Source organism: Perkinsus marinus, assembly GCF_000006405.1.
Source record: "Perkinsus marinus ATCC 50983 genomic scaffold scf_1104296928836, whole genome shotgun sequence".
Taxonomy (NCBI): Eukaryota; Perkinsozoa; order Perkinsida; family Perkinsidae; genus Perkinsus; species Perkinsus marinus.
This window is the reverse complement of record NW_003216689.1, coordinates 49,843-72,004: the sequence shown is the minus strand read 5'-3', so window position 1 is coordinate 72,004 and position 22,162 is coordinate 49,843. Positions and strand designations below refer to the sequence as shown.

The 22,162-nt window shown below is 46.9% G+C and overlaps 7 protein-coding genes across 7 annotated transcripts; 6 read left to right on the top strand and 1 right to left on the bottom strand.

The window, feature by feature from the left end:
* Positions 1 to 314: 314 nt before the first annotated feature.
* On the bottom strand, positions 315 to 2,165 carry Pmar_PMAR006734 (Calcium-dependent protein kinase, putative). Its single transcript, XM_002788000.1, has 12 exons — positions 2,077 to 2,165; positions 1,953 to 2,034; positions 1,847 to 1,911; positions 1,704 to 1,804; positions 1,584 to 1,660; positions 1,473 to 1,535; positions 1,313 to 1,427; positions 1,169 to 1,269; positions 1,019 to 1,122; positions 878 to 965; positions 684 to 829; positions 315 to 639 (listed from the first exon to the last, which is right to left on the bottom strand). The coding sequence occupies exons 1-12, from the start codon at positions 2,133 to 2,135 to the stop codon at positions 561 to 563; spliced, it is 1,080 nt and encodes a 359-aa protein (XP_002788046.1). The 5' UTR covers positions 2,136 to 2,165; the 3' UTR covers positions 315 to 560.
* Positions 2,166 to 3,205: 1,040 nt separating this feature from the next.
* Pmar_PMAR006733 (conserved hypothetical protein) lies at positions 3,206 to 3,650 on the top strand (the record flags this gene model as incomplete). Its single annotated transcript, XM_002787999.1, has 3 exons — positions 3,206 to 3,310; positions 3,358 to 3,500; positions 3,545 to 3,650. 3 exons carry the CDS (start codon positions 3,206 to 3,208, stop codon positions 3,648 to 3,650), a joined length of 354 nt encoding a protein of 117 aa, XP_002788045.1.
* A 933-nt stretch (positions 3,651 to 4,583) lies between these two features.
* On the top strand, positions 4,584 to 5,263 carry Pmar_PMAR006732 (WD repeat domain containing protein; the record flags this gene model as incomplete). The annotated part of the gene is made up of 6 exons (XM_002787998.1): positions 4,584 to 4,620; positions 4,672 to 4,684; positions 4,718 to 4,841; positions 4,890 to 4,952; positions 5,010 to 5,108; positions 5,159 to 5,263. 6 exons carry the CDS (start codon positions 4,584 to 4,586, stop codon positions 5,261 to 5,263), a joined length of 441 nt encoding a protein of 146 aa, XP_002788044.1.
* A 4,677-nt stretch (positions 5,264 to 9,940) lies between these two features.
* On the top strand, positions 9,941 to 10,990 carry Pmar_PMAR006731 (hypothetical protein). The gene is made up of 5 exons (XM_002787997.1): positions 9,941 to 10,067; positions 10,112 to 10,321; positions 10,382 to 10,528; positions 10,590 to 10,772; positions 10,826 to 10,990. The coding sequence occupies exons 2-5, from the start codon at positions 10,239 to 10,241 to the stop codon at positions 10,926 to 10,928; spliced, it is 516 nt and encodes a 171-aa protein (XP_002788043.1). The 5' UTR covers positions 9,941 to 10,067; positions 10,112 to 10,238; the 3' UTR covers positions 10,929 to 10,990.
* Positions 10,991 to 13,439: 2,449 nt separating this feature from the next.
* On the top strand, positions 13,440 to 13,829 carry Pmar_PMAR006730 (acyl-CoA-binding protein, acbp, putative; the record flags this gene model as incomplete). The annotated part of the gene is made up of 3 exons (XM_002787996.1): positions 13,440 to 13,559; positions 13,605 to 13,727; positions 13,773 to 13,829. 3 exons carry the CDS (start codon positions 13,440 to 13,442, stop codon positions 13,827 to 13,829), a joined length of 300 nt encoding a protein of 99 aa, XP_002788042.1.
* A 2,516-nt stretch (positions 13,830 to 16,345) lies between these two features.
* Pmar_PMAR006729 (hypothetical protein) lies at positions 16,346 to 17,347 on the top strand (the record flags this gene model as incomplete). The annotated part of the gene is made up of 1 exon (XM_002787995.1): positions 16,346 to 17,347. The coding sequence occupies one exon, from the start codon at positions 16,346 to 16,348 to the stop codon at positions 17,345 to 17,347; it is 1,002 nt and encodes a 333-aa protein (XP_002788041.1).
* A 425-nt stretch (positions 17,348 to 17,772) lies between these two features.
* On the top strand, positions 17,773 to 21,474 carry Pmar_PMAR006728 (retrovirus polyprotein, putative; the record flags this gene model as incomplete). The annotated part of the gene is made up of 1 exon (XM_002787994.1): positions 17,773 to 21,474. One exon carries the CDS (start codon positions 17,773 to 17,775, stop codon positions 21,472 to 21,474), a length of 3,702 nt encoding a protein of 1,233 aa, XP_002788040.1.
* Between the last annotated feature and the right edge of the window lie 688 nt (positions 21,475 to 22,162).

Genomic DNA, 22,162 nt, shown 5'->3' with positions numbered 1-22,162 from the left:
TAGTGTAGTCTCATTTCACATAACAAGGTGTGGTATCAGTCGAGCCAATCATTGCGTATCAGGCGTCCTTCTCATCCCACTTGAGTACAACCATCCACATCAATCAGTACCCCCTCCGGATCAAAAGAAACTCAGTTCAGTTTTCATCCAATTTGACACAAGAATTTTCCATACACATTGACCTTGCTGGAACGGTCCCGGAAGAGTCGGAACACGTTGATATAACGAGACACGTTATATTATAACCTCCTCTTATCAAACGCAACAATCAGGTCATATGATCATTCATTCTTCCATACCCTTTATAAAAAGTATCAGGAATCGTTGAGGTTGGATTCATGGCTCCGGGTCTTAATATCGTCCGATTTTGTCATCGCTAGAATACACAGAATTACAGCTCCTGCTGAACCTGACGGTCAGTCGACAGCAGTAGGTAGAATATTGACGGTTTAGTAGGGTGAGGAGGATAAAACTATCAGCATAGGACTTGCAGCGACGATCATGCCCGAAGTTGATACAAAAACTATGCAAAGAGGATAGAGGCTGTCTTAAAATAGCGGCTAGGATCCATTTCGTGGTCCAGCAGCGCCGTCACCACAGGTGAGCAGAACAGTCCGGTGATTGATGGTCGGAACGAAACTGAAAGGCTGACATGACTATTAGCAGTCCATGTTTGTGCTGACCCTTCGTTCTTCAATACTCTGCCTCCTGCCATAGTTTCAGCAATGCTCGCTTCGGAGTCTTTCTTGATTATATCCTTGACATTCCAGAATTCAATGCTGCTATCTGGCGGGGGAGTCATTGTCTCATCGAGAGAATCACCTCGTGCCTGCAGCAGGTATGGAAGCTTGAATAACAACTCCGCAGCTCCCTTTACCGGTGCCGATGGAATGTTCATCGTGATCCATGGATGATTAAGAGCCTCCTTGGCAGTCATTCGTTGCTGAGGGTCGATACTCAGGCATCTGTAATAGATGTTACTGATTGCAATTCGATCACAGCATCTCGTTTGGTTTACCGTGTAAGAAAGTCTTTGGCTTCGTCGCTTATATCCCGCCAATATCGAGGTTCGAACTCTACTGCTTCCACCATATTATCGGGAGGGTAGAATGGCTCGTAACCCTGAGAGGAGGTTTATCATGTAACAGTAGCCTAATGGCCACCTTACCCCAATAAGGGTGAACGCAATCACACCCATGGCAAATACGTCAACTTTCCCATCATAACTTCGACCCAACAGTTGCTCGGGGGCAAAGTATCCTGATGTACCTAACCAAGTACCTCTCCAGTATTCATATATGGATCCACTTGCCTCTGAGTTGAGTAAAGAGGACATCATTGGTGGCCGGTCTAAGGTCCTCGGTAAAGCCAAAATCACATAGCTGTATCATGTATTTCCCATTGATCTTTCGTAATAACATATTATGCTGAAGATAGACTCCCCCTGATACCCACAGACAATAACCTCTTACAGGTTTAATATCACCATGGACAAGCCTTTCCTCATCATGCATATAAGTTATCGCGGCGGCGATCTGATAATAATACTACCAGATGATGATGCTAGAGGGTCTAGTGCATACTTGACTAATGCAATTCCTTGCCGCTTCTTCAGTCAAAGTGGTACAATGCGTCAATTCATGAAGGTCTCCATCCGACGCTGAGCATCATATCTCTCTAGTGGCTACTAGGAGTTATCGTACCATAAGGAGTGACTGTTAGAAATCCATCTTGTGTTTCCTCACAAGCTATAAGAGGTACTATGTTTACATTACGCAGCTTCGAATGATGCTTCAGCTCACACCTGATGATGGTCGAAGGCTATACACCTATTGTACCATCGTACCGTGCCCTCTCTATTTCAGCATCACTAACAAGCTTCTTCTTCTGTACCAATTTAATTGCAACTTCCTAACAGATAACGTCCCAATTTCATAAGACTCCAATACTACATTGCCGGTCAAACAATCCCTTCCTCGTGCTACAGTACATGTAAAACCACTGTTATAGATAATAAGACTAGACTCTTGAAATCTGATGGAATTATCGTCAAGTTAAGTAGCACCTGATGATTACCGTGTATTGAGCATCTTGCTATGAGTGAGCAGCCCGTTATTGATCGGTCTGGGTTGCATAGTACGTTGAGACGGACTGGACGTCCAAAGTAATAAGAAAATAGTAAAAACTGATACCACCAGATATTCAGTTACCAAACTCTGTAGCTCAGAATCAGGGATCCAATCTTCACTCATAGGATCACTCGAGAATTAGTATTGAGTATGAGATGAGTTCCCTGAATACTATTGAAAAGTTAAGTGCATTCGATCCTCCATGTGCGGCCCTCGCCTGTCTTACGGAGGTCCAGTAAAGCTCGACGAAATCAGTCCTGGGGTCGATCTTGAGTTTTAAAATAAGTTTACTGACCCTCCTCCCACTGGGCCTGTTTCACAAGGATACTTATTTTAAGGCGCCTTAAGTATTCCTAAACTTAAGGCGCCTTAACGTGCTTACTTAAGTAGTGAAATAGGATGTCCTAATTACTTGAGGTATACTTAAGGCGTTACTTAAGTTTAAGGCGCAATTTGCTCCTGTGAAACAGGCCCACTGTCTCTTCTACCACGAGTTTTGTGGCGCGCGACTTTTCGGTCATTTTGTGGACTGCTACTTCACATTGTGAGATGAGTTGAATACCTCTTACGTGATACTCAAATCAAGGGGCCTTCAATGAAGTATCCTCATGAAACAGGCCATTGCCGAGTTAAGGGCAAGACGAAACAGTAGAGAATATTCAGTGGCCTATATATGGAACGAAGGAACGTTAAGTTCACTCGAGGAACTTAACTTCGCGAGTGGACCTAACTCTATGGTATAGCTCTAGTGTATCGTATATCAGCGTAGTCGATAGGTTAGTGTCAAGGTAGTGATAGGTTAGTGCTGCTGGCCGCCTACCTGAGAGCTGTAGTATTGAGTAGGCTCATCTAATCGGTATCTAGTGTATCCCTTAGGGTGCTCTCATACTCGGAAGGTGATGACAACTATTTGATATGATCCTTTAGAATGCCTTACGATAGGTATAGATAACCAATATTGATAACTAGTAGGGTTGTGGATCACAGTAACCAGCCCGTATATAGTACCACTAGGGCCTACCCTGTCCCCTCTTGTAGAGCGGCTAGTATTGGTATCCTGCAGTTGAGGTTGGTACATGTTCCGAGTTGCCTTCAATCGTCTGGGTGCTGCTGCTCAGCCTAGTGGTGGTGTACTACAAGGCCTCAAAGCTAGTGGAGGGTTCAAGGCAGCATTCAGGGAGGTACTCTCAATGCCCCCCCCCATGACGTTGGTATATTCGGTTTCTAGTCAACCTTCTGGAGCTCTCCTGCTGTGATGGGGACCACATTCCTAGCTGTCCTATCCCTCCCCTTCGTATACCGTATTGGATCGGCCATGTATTGGACTAAGGAATTGAGGAAGCTCAATGCTAGGGAGGTCATCAATGACCGGTAATTACCTGCTGTCATCATCATCATGTGTAGGGTCCATTTAGGTTCAATTGGCTACATACCGAGATGCTGGATGATGAGGTCACTAAACAGTGCGCAAAGCAAACCCCTAAGGGATTACAGATGATTGGTAACACCGATGCTTCTTAATTATCTGTGATGGTTCTGTGGCTGGTGACCGTAGTTGTTCTTCTTGTGCCTTATAGGTAACAGTGGTGTAGTGGTATGAGCTTGTGAAAGCTGAGTGTCAGCCCGTTTTTATCACCAACTCCTCCTCATCATCATCACTATTTCTGCACTCTTCGCCCTTGTGTATAAAGTTCGACATGATGTTAATGAGGGGGGGGGACTATCGAAGAACCTGTATACCTAGAGAGGTCATCCTTCGATTGGTTATCATTAGTCTATCAATCTTGGCCGTAAGGCAGATGACTTGTCATTATGAGTAAACTGGAGGTAAGGGATACTCTTGGATGGGATGCCAACTCTAGGGATATGTTGCTCTTGGTCACGAGGATGCTTGAGACACTCCAGGATCGAGGGGTAGTAGTAGTATGGCACTAGGTCCCCATCTAGTGTACTAATCCAATAGGTACTCAGGTCAGCTGGGGATGTACTGAGATCAGAAGCTGAAGCATCTGGTTTATACGGGTAGACACTGATAGGATAGAGGGCAGCACTCTCTACTCTCAGGCCAAGACCTTATTCAGCCATTAGGAATCTGGACCTTCATGGAGTTCCAGGAGATCGACTATTAGATGTATGCAATGGGAGGTAGTAGTTGCCTCGGTCAAATAGGGTTCTTGAGGAGCTGTAGGTCTATATTGCATCCCGAGAGGGGTTCGGATGATAGCAGGATCGAGCAGGATCATAGATGGACGACATCTGTCTATCGATCGTTCTCGAGACGAGCAGCATATCCTAATGTAGGACGACGACGAATACCACCTATCAACCCTTTCCTATTCGATATACTACATGATGCTGCTTCATATGCTGATTATACCCTTCCTAGGTTGATCATCATCACCGTCCTTCCCCTCTGGCCTTATCTCTACTCCATTGTCGCAAGCTCCAGCGTGTATGGTCTGTATTCGGTCATCGTACACCAGCACTAGGAGTAGTTGACGATGTAGATGAATCTACTCAATATCAAGCAGTTCCAGTGTAGACTCCAGTGTGATGTAGTACAGGACGAGTAGGCTACTACCTCTTAGGTATTGTGTCCGTTTTGCATGTAACTCCCGTGTTATCGTCACTGGTGGGGATGACTATCGATTAAGGGTATGGGAGACTAAGACGGGAAGGTTGAAGTCGACTTTGGCTGGCCATACTGGAGAGGTATAGCAGTCAGGGAAGGTCTATCAATAGCAGCATACCTAGTCTTAGGTTATGGAAACTGCTGTTAACTACTGTGATACGATAATTGCCTCGTCTGCTACTGATAAAACAGTAGGTGCACGTCGATACCCCAGAGGGGATAGAGTCATTCAGGTACGGTTATGGAAGGTAAGTGATGAAGACCAACAAAGTCGTCCTTTAACAACTCTCCAATTCACTGCTGAGGTCCACTTTATGGCTTTCTCTCCATCTAAGGATCATGAGCAAGTAGGAGCTATAGACTCTTGGTCTGCTACATAGATGCTGCTTACTATTAGGTCTTCATAACAGTTACATGTGATGGTGGTATTTTTATATGGGATCTAACTACGGTCACCAGAGACAACGGGGGAGAGGTGCTTAGTGCATATTGCAAGTATTAACTCTAGTCTAGACCAAGATAACCCTTATTGGTCGTAGCAGGTATTATCTTGATGTTGAGAGTAAGCTCATACGGGGATTTGATATTTTCTCGGGACCTAAGATAAGCACTAGGATGGTAGAGGACATCTCAAGTAAGATCGCTCCTCACTGTGATGGTTGTGTATCTATTGTTGGTAGATCCTTCCTCTGTGGAGGGGTACACTAATCGATATTTGAACTTCTGGTTTGCCGTTGGATGTAGTGATAAGTGTGTTCGGGTCTTCTCGGTACAACCACATGGCGATAGACCGGTTAAGATGGACGTTAGGAATCCGGAATTCGTGAAATACCATCATTTAGAGTAGCATCCCTACCTTATAGCTCCAAGTACTATTCGGATCACAGGTTCGAGCTCAGTGGTGTCCATACCCAAATAGTGTCCCATGTGTGTTTTGATAACCTAAATGGTGATTGTGCTTCATCTGATGATCATGGTGGCCTCGTATTATGGCGTCTATCCTCATCAACTATGTATAGTAGGCCCAGGCAGAAGTGGATAGAAGCTTTGGTAGGGTTGAAGAGGTCCTCCTTTTCTTGTAAAGTGGTATGCTTTGAATGTTCAGCGTTTGTCGAGCCCTTTAAACCCCCTTCCTGAGTATATTGAATTGGTACGGCCTATCATCCCAACTGGTGATTCAATCATCCGAATGTGTGTGGACGGTGAAACAACACTGTGTAACCTATCTAAGGTAAGTTGATAGTCTTTATCATAGCTCATTCACGTATGGATAGGCATGCCCATCGGTTCAAGGGTATTGGGGGTATCACGCTATACGAACCTTTTCTTGGACGGCTGATGACAAGTAGTAGTATTAGATCATTAATCCGATAGTCGGAAGTAAGAGTGATGGACGCTGATCAGGTATATTATCTGTGGGGTAGCAGAGAACCCAGTAGAGGCATCGAAAGACGAGACACCTACTGTACCAACAGAAGGTCGACAATACCGCTATGGTGCACTAGTAGGTCCCTCGTCATTAGCAGCAGCAATATCCTATCATCCCCATAGGTGTTCGAGGCCCCCTCTGCACGCCTATTTGATGCTGTTATGCATCCTTCTTTGGTTAATGGGGAAGTCTATGTGGCTTTACCGGTACCTAGCATCTTGTATATGTCCTGTTATGTTGTGCCTTGCAGGCTAAGTTTCTATACCCCTGGTTATTCTGTCTATGCTCCTATGATGGTGGTGTGACCTTGTGGAGTATTGATCCTCATAAGAGCCGAGCTCAAGTTGTGAATAAGTGATCTACTCGAGTTACCATGGTATACCGACGCTCCCTCCAGGTTCGATCTCTCTAGTTGCCACCCTGATGATCCCCATTCGACAAGGCAATTCTGTGATGGCCAATTTGATGGTAGAGGGGACTTTGTGGTGACAGATAACCTTGGATGTGTAAGCATAGGTAGTCTTGTTCATGGCATATGGTGGTGGTGGTTCAATTCAGGTACACTACTTTTCAACTGGAGAGCCTCCATTATCGGGTAGTTCATTAGCAGCTCCATTAGAGGAACAGTTCTTTGAGGGGGATTACCTCATGGGCGTAAGATATAATCATACTACCTCCATAATGGTAAGCTTATAACAGGTTCATTGTACAGCCCCTGGTGAACGGTTATGTGATGCTCGTATGAGACCATATCCAATGAGCATGCTTTATTACAAAGGACATGCTGCTGCTTCTAGGAGGCTGCCTCATCGGCAACGATCGGCTAAGTCGGTGTATTTAAGGGGACTACCGACAAGGGGAGAGGGGTAGTACTTAGGTTCGGGGATGGTATGCTCATCCGATATGCAGATATGTAACGATGATGTCACAACCAGTGAGTGGGGAGGATGCAGTAGAGGAGGTGGCTAGAGATAGTGACAATGCCAGTTATGCTACACTAGTTAGACATTCAACAGGGTAGGATGGGATGATGTCTCCTACGGGGTAGTGGTGTATGTTAGTCATTCGGAGGCTAGTGAGGATGGATCAAGAAGGATGACGACTAGATCTGGCAGGACAGTCCATAGGTTACATTGGGGTTCATGGAGGTTAATGTTAGTAATATTACTCAGGCCACAGAATGTGTATGAACTATACCAGCCATCAGACTACATCGATGATGATGATGATGAGGAAGACGAGGATAGTGACGACGATCGAGAGTTCCTTGCCACTAGACGCCATGGGACGAGCTCTGGTCAGAATCATCAACTACGACGGAGACGTCGTCGTCGTGGTCGTGGTGGTCGTGGTGGCCGTGGACATCGGAGGCCTCGTGGCACTGAGGAGGTGCATGATGGTATGTTGATAATGATACATTCGCCCTCCTCCTCATACTACTACTATCATTCAGAGTCTACACAAGAGACAACGACTCGTCGTAGATTGAACCATGGTCTACCATCAATACATGTTGTAGCCTTCAATGCTGAGATACCATCTAGTGCATGCTGTGAACTCTGCCACTCATCTGGTCCATCTAAGGTGGGTGGAGAGCTCTTAGGACCCTTCGCCGAATTCAAGTAGGAATTCAAGCCTACAGTAGCCTCTCATTGTGAATTAGTCGTCCTCCTTCTCTTTAGTGAGGATAACCTTCCATCCTTCCCCCATCTACCACTCCTACGCCAATCTAATAATACCACCGGATCCCCTCTACTCTATATTCATAGTGGATGTTTAATGGCTTCTGATGGTATACGTATTGAGCTTAGAGATACACCCCAGCCAACAGGAGGAAGGCCGCGACAAGTGTTGGTTGTGGATGACCTTAAGAGGATATTGAGGCGTGCGGCTCGGACAACATGTCATGTTTGTGGCAACAGTGGGGCCTCAGTGATATGTCAGTCACGCGTGAGCTGTCGTGGTACCTCGGCTGCTCACTTGAGTTGTTTGAGATTGGATGAATCGTTCAAAGAGCGGTATAAGATGGATAAGTTGATCGATGGCATCTATCGGTGTAATGCCTGTCTACCACTAGATCATCCAAGAAGTGTTAGAATAACCAATACTGTATTAAAGAACTACATTGATCCCACTTGGAGAGGTCTTAAATGCCTTAGAGAGTGGTTATTGGTTACCAAACATAATCCTAATATTGATACATATGTCCCTCAAGTTGGTGATATAGTGCGATACTTTCCCCCACAAAAACCACAACTACTACTTACCTATGATGATGTAGATCCATTCTTCTGGTGTGCTGGCGTATCAGATCGGCATGCTCCAGTGAGTAGTAGCCTTCGGACGCTTCTTCTGTAACATGACCATACCCTCAGGTCGACTGTAGGATATTGGCGAGACCTCCCCCATCATACCTCTTCCCTGGAGAGCAGGATCAGAGCCGTATAGCTGCTGCTGAATGCAAGTTGATAAACCCAGCCGATACCACACCATTCAATAACTTGGTCATCGTACGTTTAACAATGGAAGTAGGCGTAGTCTACACAGAGGCCAACGATAGGCTCATGTAGGTAATGGCTCCTCATCCAGCAGCAGGCAAACGTTTCATACTACATTATCGTCCCTCTGATGGTGATGCCGATCTACTAGTACCAATACCTCGTATTAAGGCTGCCTTGGACTATTGGCGGGCACGACCTCCACATAACGGCTCTCGAGCTCGGATCAAGTATGATGCCGACTTTAGTACTGTTGACATCATAAACTATACTGATGATGATGATGGGCAAGATGAGATCTCTTTATTGGCTGCTGTTGGTCAACAAGAAGATGAAGCTAGATCAGTGGAGGGGGATACAGTCATCACAACCTCTTCTTGGACAGTAACAGTACCACGACTCATAGGCTGGAAGAATATTAAAGTGAGAATAGCTCCAACCAATCATGTGATACGTATATCTATTCAGGTGAGGGATGTTAGCCCTACAGGAGAGGCAGATAATAGCTCCTCATCATCATCATCACGAGTTGGTGAGGATATGACGGCTCGGGGGCAGCAGGCATTTGATGTCTGTGCTTGGGAGTTGGTACCTCCTCAACAAGACACATCACCATTTAATATGCTTAATGATAATGATGATGGTTGTTGTGATAGTTATGATACTAGAGAGGTATCATCATCTGCATGGCGTTGGCCATGGTGTCTTACTCCAGAGGAAGAGGAGGTTGCTGATATATCAGGTATGATGCCCTCCTATGCCCCTATACTATACAGTGCCTCAGATGAATATGATCATTTCCTTGCCGCAGCTCCATGCACATATCCTCCTGGTCCAAGTGAGTCTAGAGCTAACCTTATCATAGCATGGCTTGAGAGGATGAGGGAAGCCCCCCTACCTAGAGGACATTGGCTATTACTGCAATCATCATACAATCATACAACCATAGGAGGCAATCCACAAGTATCAAGCACAGCATAACCATCATCATCATACTTGATGTTATATCAGATATCACCGCCGCCTGCTCCGCTTGAGCCTGAATCACTCCAACGTGTATGTATACTAGTACACGAGTCACCATTCGAGTCCGCTGATTACTCGAGAGACTTCCTCATAGACAATGCGTACCCGATGTGGACAGGTCTCATTGAGGAAAGGCTCAAGCAGGTAGTAAGACCGTGTTGTGAGTGTCCATTGCTGAGTTGTTACGATGCTTAGTCCTCTTATTATCGTGGTATGGAGCCTCTACAAGAAGACCTAAGACTGCTAGTTCATTGTCATCGCTACTCATCACTAGATATACGTCACTGTGTGCAATGCATAGTTAATGGTCTCCTGAAACTATGTTCTCTTACTGATAGGGAGCTTACTCATAGGTAGTATCATTAACCCATAGGCTCAGGATTATAATGTCGCTTAGGTCTAATCAACCACCACCACCCTCATCGACTACTGTTGCTGTGGACCCAGGTCCACAGGCTGACCTCACCAACACACCATCGCGAAAGCGGCGTACTTTAAGGAGTACACGGTCATCAGTATCAGCAATGAATAGTTCGGGTAAGGATAACTGGATACAGTGCTCAAGGTGTAACAAATGGCGACGAGTCGTATTATCCATCTATGAACGGTAATAATAAGCGTAGTAGTAGGTCATCCTCTTGTTGTTGTATACAGGCATCTATTACAGGTATCAAGGTGATGTACAATTTGAGTGTAGTGATCTAGAAGGGGTCACGTGTGGGGATCCACCTGATGGTGCTCTAGGAGCAGATAATGAAGTCATTGACCGTGACGATGCTTCTATTGGCTGGGTACAATGTGACAACTGTTCTAAGTAAGTGCGTCTAAGTGCTGCTGTGTATGTGGTGATGATAAGATTTGATCATCCATGTCAGGTGGCGTATTGTGGATCATTCGGTATATGAGAGGTTCACTTCTAACTCTTTCCTCAAGTTCGGTTGTCGTGCGAATGGACGATCTTGTGAGGAAATAGGCGATGATGATGGTCTAGAGGATGAGAATGATGACTATCATATGCATGATGATGATGATGAGGGCAGCGCTCCTTCAAAGAAACGGTAAGAAGGCCACGCTCCTACTATCATCATTATCATGTATATAAGGCGAGTAGGTCTCGTCGCGTAGTGGATAGCGAGAATCAACGAAGAAGACGTATAAGAATAGTTCGTAGTAGTAGTAGTAATGGTAGTACTCACAATAGCAGCATTCGATAACATAATCATTATCATTCTGTACATCATTATTGTTTATTACTATCGTCACTGTCCCCCTTTTTACTACCCGAGATGCACGACTTCTCCCCCATCGTATTGAGTTACCCCATTGCCATCATTGGGTGTTGAGAGCAAACATCAGCTCCTTGTATCCACGAGATGACCTTTGAGCTCAGGATCTAATAGTTAGTCCTAGCGAATGGAGGGTGGTCATTTAAGTTCGGGATTCCTCGTGCTACTGAGCAATGAGAAGTTACAAGGCGAATTTCCGCTAGTGAATGGTGTAGCAAGTAGTTGACGGGTTAGATCGGCCTCTGATGATAAATGGCCGTTTAAGCAGGCCGTCTACTGTGCAAGGGCGCCAACCTGCTTGTCACCACAGTACGCTCATAATCGATGCTGGGGGACGACAGAGACATCAGACGTGGTGCCAGGCCACATACAAGAGATGAGCTCTGTTATATGACCGTAATCGATAATAAGGAGTTCATTACAATCTCTGGGTGGCAGAACACTTGTGGTTGACAAGGAAATCACAATGAGACCCCACCACTTTGAATATCATCTCACCTTCTACAGTGTGGAATCTACATGCACTAATTCTATCGCATATCATGCTAAACCTCGGCTAAGCTCATATTATTGTATTCTGGTTGACTTTATCTTATAAGAACATTCCTCGCAGTTTCGCCCAACGTTTTTAGAATCGGTTGAGTACTTCACAAGGCGTATTTGCCGAATCATACAGGTCATCGTAGAGCTCATCAAACAGACAACTTCATCTTTAGATAGGTGGTTCCATTTACATGAGGGTTATCAAGTATCATAAATGCATCAGAGGAGGCGGTGGTCGCCTCAATCTTGGAAGCTCACTTGTTGCCGCGAGTTAGCAACTTCCAGTGACGTACCCGTGTAAAGGATTACTTTCATCAATCCGAGTTAAACCACTTCGATGTTGAGAAGCTGAATTTAGTAGGGGGTACGCGGCTTGTGACCATTACTGCTGTGATTTGATAAATATCCGTCAGCCGAAATAATCGACGAACCGATTCCAGCGGGGTTACACCAATCGTTGTAGAGCCTATGTTTTTTGTTATTGACAACCCCTTACATAACATTTCAAGGAGATGTCTTTCGAATACCAGTTTCGCTTATCAGTGATGATGTTATCGATCAATCAGTTTATACCTCCCAATAGGTTCAACTGTGTAAGATCCAGCCACTATCAAGTAATCATGAAACACAAGACATCCGGTTCAACTGGGACAACATCACAATAACAACTAAGACAACAATCCTCGACACATGCGAATACACTCATCGCCGTCTCATGGATCCGCCTTCAACACCGTCGTCATTCCAAGTATCATGTCGAAGGCTCTCAAACCTACTTCACTGCATACAAGAGTCGATCAATAAATTCCTCACCGTCCATCACTCCCATCAGTGCGATTCTCTTCCTCATTCTTATACCTCCAATCAAGATCCTCATCATCACTCGTTGAAAACCCATCAGGTCCTGGTAACATCGTTAGAGCTGCAAATGCGGCTAGTAACACGAAGGAAATCTGAGCCACTAACGATGTTGACATATGATTATGACTCCTTCACCTACCCAGAAAGCAGCACAGAACCACTGTACCATCCTCCCTAGCTCTCTAGAAGCATCTGCATTAACTCGGCACCATAGTCCCATCTGAGCAAGATATTGGCCCCGATACTGCTGATAGACCTCACCAATTGTTCCCCTAGACGCTCATCATGCATACATAACTTCCATTCCTTCATAAGATCGCCTTCATCAGGTGATTCCTCTGTAAGTTCATTCAGCCAATTGTGTATCTAAAGATATCTACTATACACGGATTTTCCGATATGCATTCTACCCTCCAATCACCACATTTGGGTCTAGTAAATGTGCCAGTAGATATGATGTAGCCACCATATTGGCAGTCAGCAGCGATGTATGTATCGTCAAAAGCAGCGTACATCCTATCCCTGATAGCTTGAACATTCTCATCTCTTGATGGTATTAGGGTTAGCTCGGATCTATCGAGCTCTAACTTGTACATTGTAATAGAATGCCAAGAGAGGTAGCCTCCCATGAGAGCGAAGATGATGGCTGCTACCCCACCGATAGCAGCATATACCACTCGGAGGGGAAGAGAATCCTTACCTTGCATCAGACCGATACCAATCCCAAGGCCTGAGCCTAGCAACAACAGAGATGTTGCCACTAGTGCCAGACAGACGTGGGCGTGAACGAAGTATGCCTGGTAGAATGGCTGATAGTAGCACCAAAGGGTTGTTATTAAGAGAGAGATCCCCCAGAGTAAGAGGAATGCATTGGCCCCCATAAGGGCTACTGGTGGTAATAAGCCGCCCATAGTGATGATGAGCAACAACTGCAAACGAGTGTTTCCTGGAAACATGCGCTCTTAATCGATCAAAATACCGCGCACGCCCAGAAACTGTCATGGTGTCGTCTTCTCGAGCATAGTTTTCACGAACATGGCTGATACTATCGAAAAGGACTTCAATGCTGCTGTAGCATATGTTAGAGGCCTACCGAAAGGCAAAAGCCCAATCAGCACATCAAAACAATTGGATTTTTATTCCAGATTCAAGCAGGTAATCTTACTTGGATATGTTTATAATAGATTTCTCATAATGCAGGCAACTATCGGCACGTGTGCTGAACACGGTGGATCCCAACCATGGGCTGTGCAAGTAGAAGCTCGAGCCAAGTGGGATGCTTGGAAGAAGCTTGGTGACATGTCAAAGGATGAGGCTATGAAGGTTAGTCCATTGTTGGTTGGTATTCATTGTCAAGTCTTATTTTAGGAGTACGTGTCAATGCTCAATGAGGTTTCCCCTACGTGGAAAGAAGGAGTTAACTAAGTCCAACTTTACCATTGTGCTTCATAACTACACATTTCAAAGTGGACTTGTTACATAGTCGTGCTGATGAAGTCAATAAAAGGGCCTTCGTGATGGGGTTCAATCGTTATCAATACTGATATTCTCAGAGAATGTAATTCCATCACCTCGTCCCTATTGTCAGGCATATCTAACCTTTACCATTAAGGTAGTAGACTATGGCTGGACCTCTCAATGATATCAGTCGCGCTGTGACCAGAGGTCAAATGCTAGGTTTTCCATACCGAGTGTTCCTAGTTATATGGATCGTACGGCGGAGTTACACTTACGAGTAGTCTTGCGATATCTGACGCTAATGGAAAACCCGGGGGGGGGGACTAAACTCGGAGTGATGTATCAAAACACGGCCTTATCCAAGGGCCGAGTGGGATGCTACTCTCAGAGTGTTGAGTCACAAATGATAGTGATATGATGAGTGATACCGAGTCACAAATCCTCCAATAAGCGAAGGCGTTAATCCTAAGTATGCCGAGTCACTACTAGGACTCGGAGGCTTTTGATTTCTTTTCTTAGGAGCAGCTTCCAGATGGAAACTCAGAAACCGTTCCGCTTCACGTATATCAACGTAGTATAGCTGACTTAAATGTGGGAAATATCACTTGAAAATCGATTTCTACAACTCTTTAACGCAGGTCATCTTCGCTCAAAATGGAAATAATTGATAAGCAGGATTATAGAAAGTATTGTATTAGTTGAAATGTTTGCGAGTAGTGAGGGTGTTGTGGGACGGTTCGCGTACTTTGGTGGTAGAAGATAGTTCTTTCTTTGGTCGCGTAGTGTTGGGGTATGGGGTTCGGAAACACCACCTCCTCTCAGAGATACACGATTGTCTGATCTCGGAGGGAAAAGCAGCAACCACTTGAACACTGTGGTGCTCGGAATTAATGAAACTACTCGGATTCCGAGGGCTCGTATTCCAAGCTCGGACGATATTGTCACTCGAACTGGTACCTCCTGCGAAGATTCCCTTTCTTTTTCTCGGACTCTGCGAAGTGAGCACTTGAAGGGGCTCCAGGTATGGGATGATACGAGGGTTATGCCAATGAGAATCCGTAGTATAGCGAATAGGACATTCTTCGATCAGAAGTGCCAATACTCCACCGTCTTGTGGTGTATAGAGATAAGGCGCATAAGACCCCAAAAGGCGCGATAATACGGTGTGCATAGACTATATTAACAAAAGAGCGGAACAGTGTATAACCAAGGATGGTCACCTTTCATATGCGCCAGTGCTTACCCTCGGCTCTCTCTTTATCCACCAGATAAGTATGAGATTAATTAAAATAGGATGTAGAGGATATTAACAGTCATGAGAGGTCGTTATCATCGAGTGTGGTGCTTATACGGCTAGGAAGACATGTATTGTTATTACAGAGGGTATACTACACCTTTTCAATCTCAAATTCAGCAAGTGAAAGAACGAATCAAATAAATGAAAATCGATTTTCGTTGAATGATAGGAATTCTTCGCGGAATGTAAGTTCAAATTCGAAATGAAATTTATGAATTCGGCAAACTAAGTTCAAATTCGTCTAACACAATTCCAATTTCGGCCGTTAGATTTGAGATTGAAAAGTTGTAGATGGAACAGCGCTGATCTATCCATGATACGATAAGTGACTGGGAGGAGGCTTAGTGGTGATCCAATAAGAAGACGTTGAGAGGGAGTTAAGAACATCGCTATAATCTGTTGCCATTCGCGTTGTTATACTCGATTGGATATGGGTTGATGACAGTTCTCCTTGATAGCGGTTGGTATTATGCTGTACTCGTTGGTGGTGATGGTAGACCAGACTTCGTAGAGCTCCTACAGGGTTGTTGGAGTCTCCAACCAGAGATTCACGACGCCATGCAAAGACTATTACAATATCTAATCCCGATGATGATGCCGTATAATGGCTCTCGAGAGGATCGAACCCCCAACCATTGGATGATTGGGCCACGTCTGATGAAGGCAATGACCGCCAATGGATACCAACTACTACCAGTAGTAGTTTAAACTATTACGATACGGGATATGAATGGATCGTATATCCACCAGTTAGCACTACCTCTTGCAACAGTACCATCATCTCAAACAGAATCTCTAGTGAGGGCCTATTGCACATCCAAGGTTAGCAGAAACAGCAGTACTATCCCCGACACCTGGCGTATGTAATGATGTATCTTGCTCATCTATAACTACTGTAGGGATCGCGCCCTACGCGCTCGCCCTTGTAATCGTTATCGTCTGATCACTTATATTCGCTCGCCATCGATCGCGCTATGCACGTATGCGCACTGTGTGCTCATGAACTTAGGATAAGTAGAGTTACAACTCCCTTTTGATCCTTCTCACTCGGCTGCCCTTCTACGAAGGTCTGCCCTTGTTGTGAAGTTCGACTACGCTATCCACTGAAGTCTGGCTACTAGTTGTGTTGCCCAGTAACAGGCACAACATTCTGGTAGCAGCTCCTTGTTGATCGACGACGAGCCCAATGACGAATAACACTGGTGATAACTGCCCCCAGGCTGATGAAGCCGCCCCCTTGAGGATTAGTCTCTCGATGCCCCCTGCTTTCGACGGTATCTCCGGCAGCTTTAAGGATTGGCTAAGACGTTATGAACAATGTGCCCTTGCCGCCGGATGGTCCACTCAACAGCAGGCAGAACGCCTTGGTCTGTACTTGAAGGAACCCTTTCTATCTGGTTGGGACGCTTATGCTAAGAAGGTGAACTTCGAGGAAGACAAGAAGTCCCTCCTGAAGATATTTGATCATGTCCGTCCCCACCAAGCACTGAAACAGTTCCAAGAGCTACGCTGGTCCAAAGGTCAGCACCCTGCCCTCTATGCTGCAGCTCTACAACGACACCTCAACCGGTACTATACCAAGGAGAAGTTCCCTGAGCTCTCTGAAGCGGACAGGACTAAGAACATGGAGGAGATGATCATTGATCGACTGAAAGCAGATCTACCCCCCATGGTCCGGTTCCAGCTCCTCTTGAAAGAGCCTAAGAACCTCAAGGAGGCCTGTATAATGTGTGACAGCGTTCTTGCCCTTGACGACGCTAACTCCAACACCATGGTCGAGACACCGGCTAAGGTTGCCACAGCCGCTGGTGTTTTCGGTAGCCAACCGGCCGATGACTCTACGGATGCGCTCACGAAAGCTGATGCCAAGCGTATCGAACAGAAGCTCGACAGGATTTTGGGTGGTATGAGACGCAAGAGTGGCGATCCTAAGCAACAGCCAGATACTAATGTCACCTCTACCGTGGCCCTTACTCGGCCTAGGAACTGTGGTATCTGCAAGGCCCAGGATCATCCGACCTACTCCTGCCCCAACAAGAAGTTCTCGGAAGGTTGCTACTGGTGCGGCAAGACTGGTCACTTGGCTAGAGATTGTTACCAGAACCCGAATAAGGTGATCCGTAATACGGCCTCTAAGCCCCCTGGAGGTTCCCCCTTACCGCTGGGAAACCCCCAAGGCGGTCGATAAGCGGCCCTCGATCGCCAGTACCATTTGCCCTTGAGACTTTCGGCGGGTCTTATGGCAATTTTCTTTACGCCGATATTTCATCTGACAAGGCCGCTCGAGGTCCTTGTCATGCTCTAGTTGATACTGGTAGCTGTTATACTTTATTAGACGAACGTTGTGTCCCGGCTGGTGCCAAGATACAACCTGTTCGTGGACTTGAACTTATTTCTGCACAGGGTCATAGCTTCGATTTGCTAGGAGCTGTCGCCCTTACTCTGTCCTTGTACGATTCGACTAACTTAGATAATCCTTGTTTACCGGAGGCAGACCCCCCGCCGCCGGGTCCCGACCTCCCTCCTGATATCGTGGTACCTATGGTATTTTTGGTGGTAAAGGCGTGTGTTCACCCTATCCTTCTGGGTAGCGACTTCTTGGCACACTATAGGATGTCAGTGGTCTATCAAGAGCTTGGCCCTCCATTACTACAAGGTGTCTTGAAGGACCGACCTATTCCGTCTGTAACGGATGCTGGTCGTGGGTACTCCGTGTCGGCGACCCGAAGGAAACCTGAACCCTTGAAGGTACCTACCCGTATGATTGAATCATTGTCTAACTTACAAAAAAAGAAAACCCCCAGCAAGAATTTGGTTATGCCGCCAGAACCCCCTCTCCGAGGTCCCAACTGCCCTGAGGTTAACTTCGACGATACCCAGGCTTCTCGCCATAACGGTCGGAAGAAGCGAAACGCCAAGCGTAGACGCCGAAGGGATCTCCAAAGGAAGGTTCACAAGAAGGTTCAGAGAGTTGTCGCCTCCGCCTTGCCGTGGCCTCGGTTGATCGCCATGTTATCCGTCAAAGAGCCCTTGACCAACGACGAACTGGCTGCTGATGGGCTACCGACAAGAATGCCGATTCCCGACTCTTGGCTACCCCCGGTTCCACGGCCTGGCGATATTGGAACGTTATGGCCCCCGAGTGGAGTCACTACAGACGATATGGTCGACGATGATATCTCTGGTGCCCTTAGATTCGCGGTCCCCGACCTCACTGATGAGGTCCCTCGTGTTATACTTCCATCTATTGACCTTTCTGTATATCCCAATAAAAAAAGGTTTGCTAAATTATGTAATGAGTATTCTGATTTATTTTCTTCCCGTCCTGGGAAATGCGATTCCGTTGAGCATGCTATACCATTAAAGTCAGATAAGCCCTTTTCCCAGAAACCACGACCGATTCCCCACAAATGGCGGGATGAAGTCAAGAGTCTTGTGGATAAACTGTTGGAAGAAGGAATGATTCGCCCTAGTACATCTCCGTATCGTTCGCCGTGCGTTTATGTCCCTAAAAAGAATGGCTCAGTGAGAATGTGTATCGACTTTCGTGCGTTGAATGCCCTTACGGAGGTTGATTCGTACACACTGCCTCGTCCTGATGATGTACAAGAGCACTTAGCGGGTTCGAAGGTGTTCAGTACACTTGATTTACAGTCTGGTTATTGGCAGTGCCTTCTTCGTCCTCAGGATATTCATAAGACAGCTTTTTGCCCTGGCCCTGGTTTTCCGCTCTATGAGTGGGTCCGCATGCCCTTCGGACTCTGCTCCGCTGGAGCCACCTTTCAACGTCTGATGGACCAAGTACTTAATGGACTACCCTTTGTTCGGGTCTATCTAGACGACATCCTCGTGTTCTCGCCCGATGCTGAGACTCACGAAGACCATTTGAGACAAGTCTTCGCACGCCTGCGTGCGTGGGGCTTGACGTTGTCCGCCGAGAAGTGCGAGTTCGGTTGCCCTTCTGTGCCCTATTTAGGACACATTTTTGACGGGAACGGTATGAGACCGGATCCGACTAAGGTAGAGGCAATCTTAAGATGGCCTCGCCCCGGTAATGTTGCAGAAGTAAGGTCCTTTTTGGGTCTCGCCGGCTACTACCGTAACTTCGTCCCTAACTTCTCGGACGTGGCACGACCAATTCAACGGCTGGTGTCGGAGGTCGGAAGTGAAACTTTGGCTTTGGATACCTACTGGGGACAAGAGCAAGAGGAGTCCTTCCGGGCCCTCAAACTTCGTCTCGCAGCCCTGCCCTTCCTAGCTTACCCTGATTTCGGTACCCCCTTCGAGCTCTATACTGATGCAAGCGACTATGCCATTGGAGCTGTCCTTATGCAAGAAGGAAGGCCCTTGGGATTTTTCAGTAGGACGTTGACGGGCTCCCAGCTCAATTGGCATACATACGAGAAGGAAGCATACGGTATTCTACAAGCCCTGATTTACTTCCAACACTACCATATCGGCTACCCCTTGACGGTTACGGTATACACAGACCACGAGCCCTTGACCTGGCTAGCTAAAGCCGGCTCAAAGAAGCTGGAGCGATGGCTTTTGGCCATGCAGGCGTATTCGTTCATAGTGAAATATGTACCAGGTAAGAAAAATGTGTGTGCTGATGCTCTTTCCAGGATACGCCAGCTCGACGACGATACCCTACCGATGGAGCCGATGGAGTCAGAAACCCCCGCGACAAAGCCAACCAAGGACGTTGACACTACCCGTACCCTTGTATCGGTTGTAGCCGCTCGTCGACAATTAGCTGCTTGTATAACGGCATTGTCGGCACGGTGGTCGATCGACGATATAAGGCGAGAGCAGGATAGTGACGACATGACAAGGAAGGTAAAGGAACGTCTGTCGGATCCGTTGCCCTTACGTAGGACCGAATTGACCGACCTCGCCTTCCGCCCTTATAAGCAGCTGTGGAATCAACTGGATGTGCTAGATGGCCTACTTATACGCCGTCGCAAGTTCGATAACGAACGAGAACCCCGGTTCCTACCAGTGATACCACCTGCCCTGAGATCTGATGTTGTGGATGCCTACCACAAGGAAGACGGTCACTTCGCCGTACGCAAGACTCTCGACAAGCTCAAGTTGCATGCCTATTGGCCCGGGATGGGCACCGATCTCCTCAACCACGAGAAGACATGCCCTAGATGTACTCAGGTCAAGGCAACGGTACCTCGAGCCCCCTTAGGAGTTATGCCTATCGGCAAACCCTGGGACTTAATTGCTATCGACCACTTGAAGGTGCCCCCCAATGATGATAATATTCGTTCACTATTGGTTGTCCAAGATTATTTCACACGGTGGGCTACGGCCATACCGGTGAAGTCCGAGGATACCACCGAAGTGGTAAGAGCCCTTTCAGATCTTTTTAGCATCTTTGGGCCCCCTGGTCGTGTGCATAGTGACCAAGGCCCTGCGTTTGAGTCGAATGCCCTTAAGATTGTCCTTGAGCGTTTAGGAGTTGAGAAAAGCCATACCACACCGTATCACCCTTCGGGTGACGGCTTGGTTGAGCGCTTTAACCGATCATTGATTGGCCTCCTCCGGACTCATGTGACCGACTCTCACCAATGGCCTATGTACCTTCCTTCTTTATTGTGGCACTACAACAGTTCTGTTCACTCAGCGACTAGGTTCGCCCCGTTCACATTAATGTTCGGTCGTGAACCGAAGTCTGTCTTTTTGCCATCGTTGCAGGCCCTTGATCAGTTCTCCTTCGACCCATTTGGGTATAACGAGTACGTCAAGGCCCTCTCAATCCACCTCGAGGATCTTGTTGACCTCGCCCACGCCTCCGCCTCTGCTGCAGCCCAAGCTTACTACGACAAGAAGGCCACTGCTCGTCAATTCTATGTTGGACAACGTGTACTAGTACGACGTCTTGGCCCTCAAACCGGAAATAAGCTTGAACCTAAGTGGAGCCCCGGTTGGTTTGTGGTTGGTCAGATGCCTGGCCAAGAGAATAAGGTTCTCAAGCTCAAGCACCAAGAGACGCTTCAAGTTCGTGTTCTGTCAGCTGATTATGTCGCTATCGACCCCCTTCAGCCCGACGCCGTTCCTGACGCCCTTGGTATTATGCGACAAGATCCACTACTTCGTGCTGGATCACCCTTGCCCGACCCCGATCTCAACAACGCCCCCGGTCCTGAACCCCCTGTACGACCCGATGTCATTACAGACAATGTGAGTCCAGGAGATGGTTACCCTGTGGACCCCCTGGCCGGCCCTGAGATACCCCCCGACCCTGATGCTTTATTATGGATTGAAGTCGACTTCCCACAACCACAACCACGAAACTCAAGATAAGAACCCCTGTCGAAATTTTCGACAGTTTTCGACATGCTCGACTCGAAAACGATAAGTACGGCGACCCCGGATGATGTCTCTACTGGACGCAGTGGTGAACCTCATCTACCAGAAGAGGGAAGTGCAGGCGATCTCGACGGACGCGTTGAGACCTCGCCAGCCCAGACCCCTTCTAGTTCTTCATGCCTACAACCCGACGACAACACCGACAACAGCGAGTTTCAATCGGTGCCTTCTACAGATTCCTCGTCAGCTGTCCCATCGCCCCCTACGTCACCACCCTGTGAAGAAACGGCTGAGGCTCCTGCAACGGCAGATGTTATGGAGACGGCCGCCCCTTCTGAAGCGGCTGGTCGACCTATAGGACGTGGACACCGTACGAGAAACCCAAGAGTGAGGTTTGATCCTCAGACATATGTACCATTAGGAAGACGTCATTAGATTTTTGCCTTTTTGTGCGCCGCGCTATACATTTGCACACGTGTATTGTCTACCTTTTACGTCACGTTAGGGCCGTAACATTGTCCCTTTTGGCCCTTGTCTCTGAAATCGATATTGTCTCGGACGTTTTGACTTATTGCTCTGTTACAGCGAGAAGAGGCCCTGCGGGTCGATCCCGAGGTGCCAATGATATCCCCACCACGGCTCCCGTCCCCCTCGTCCGTCGTATCCTCCGCCTATCATTACT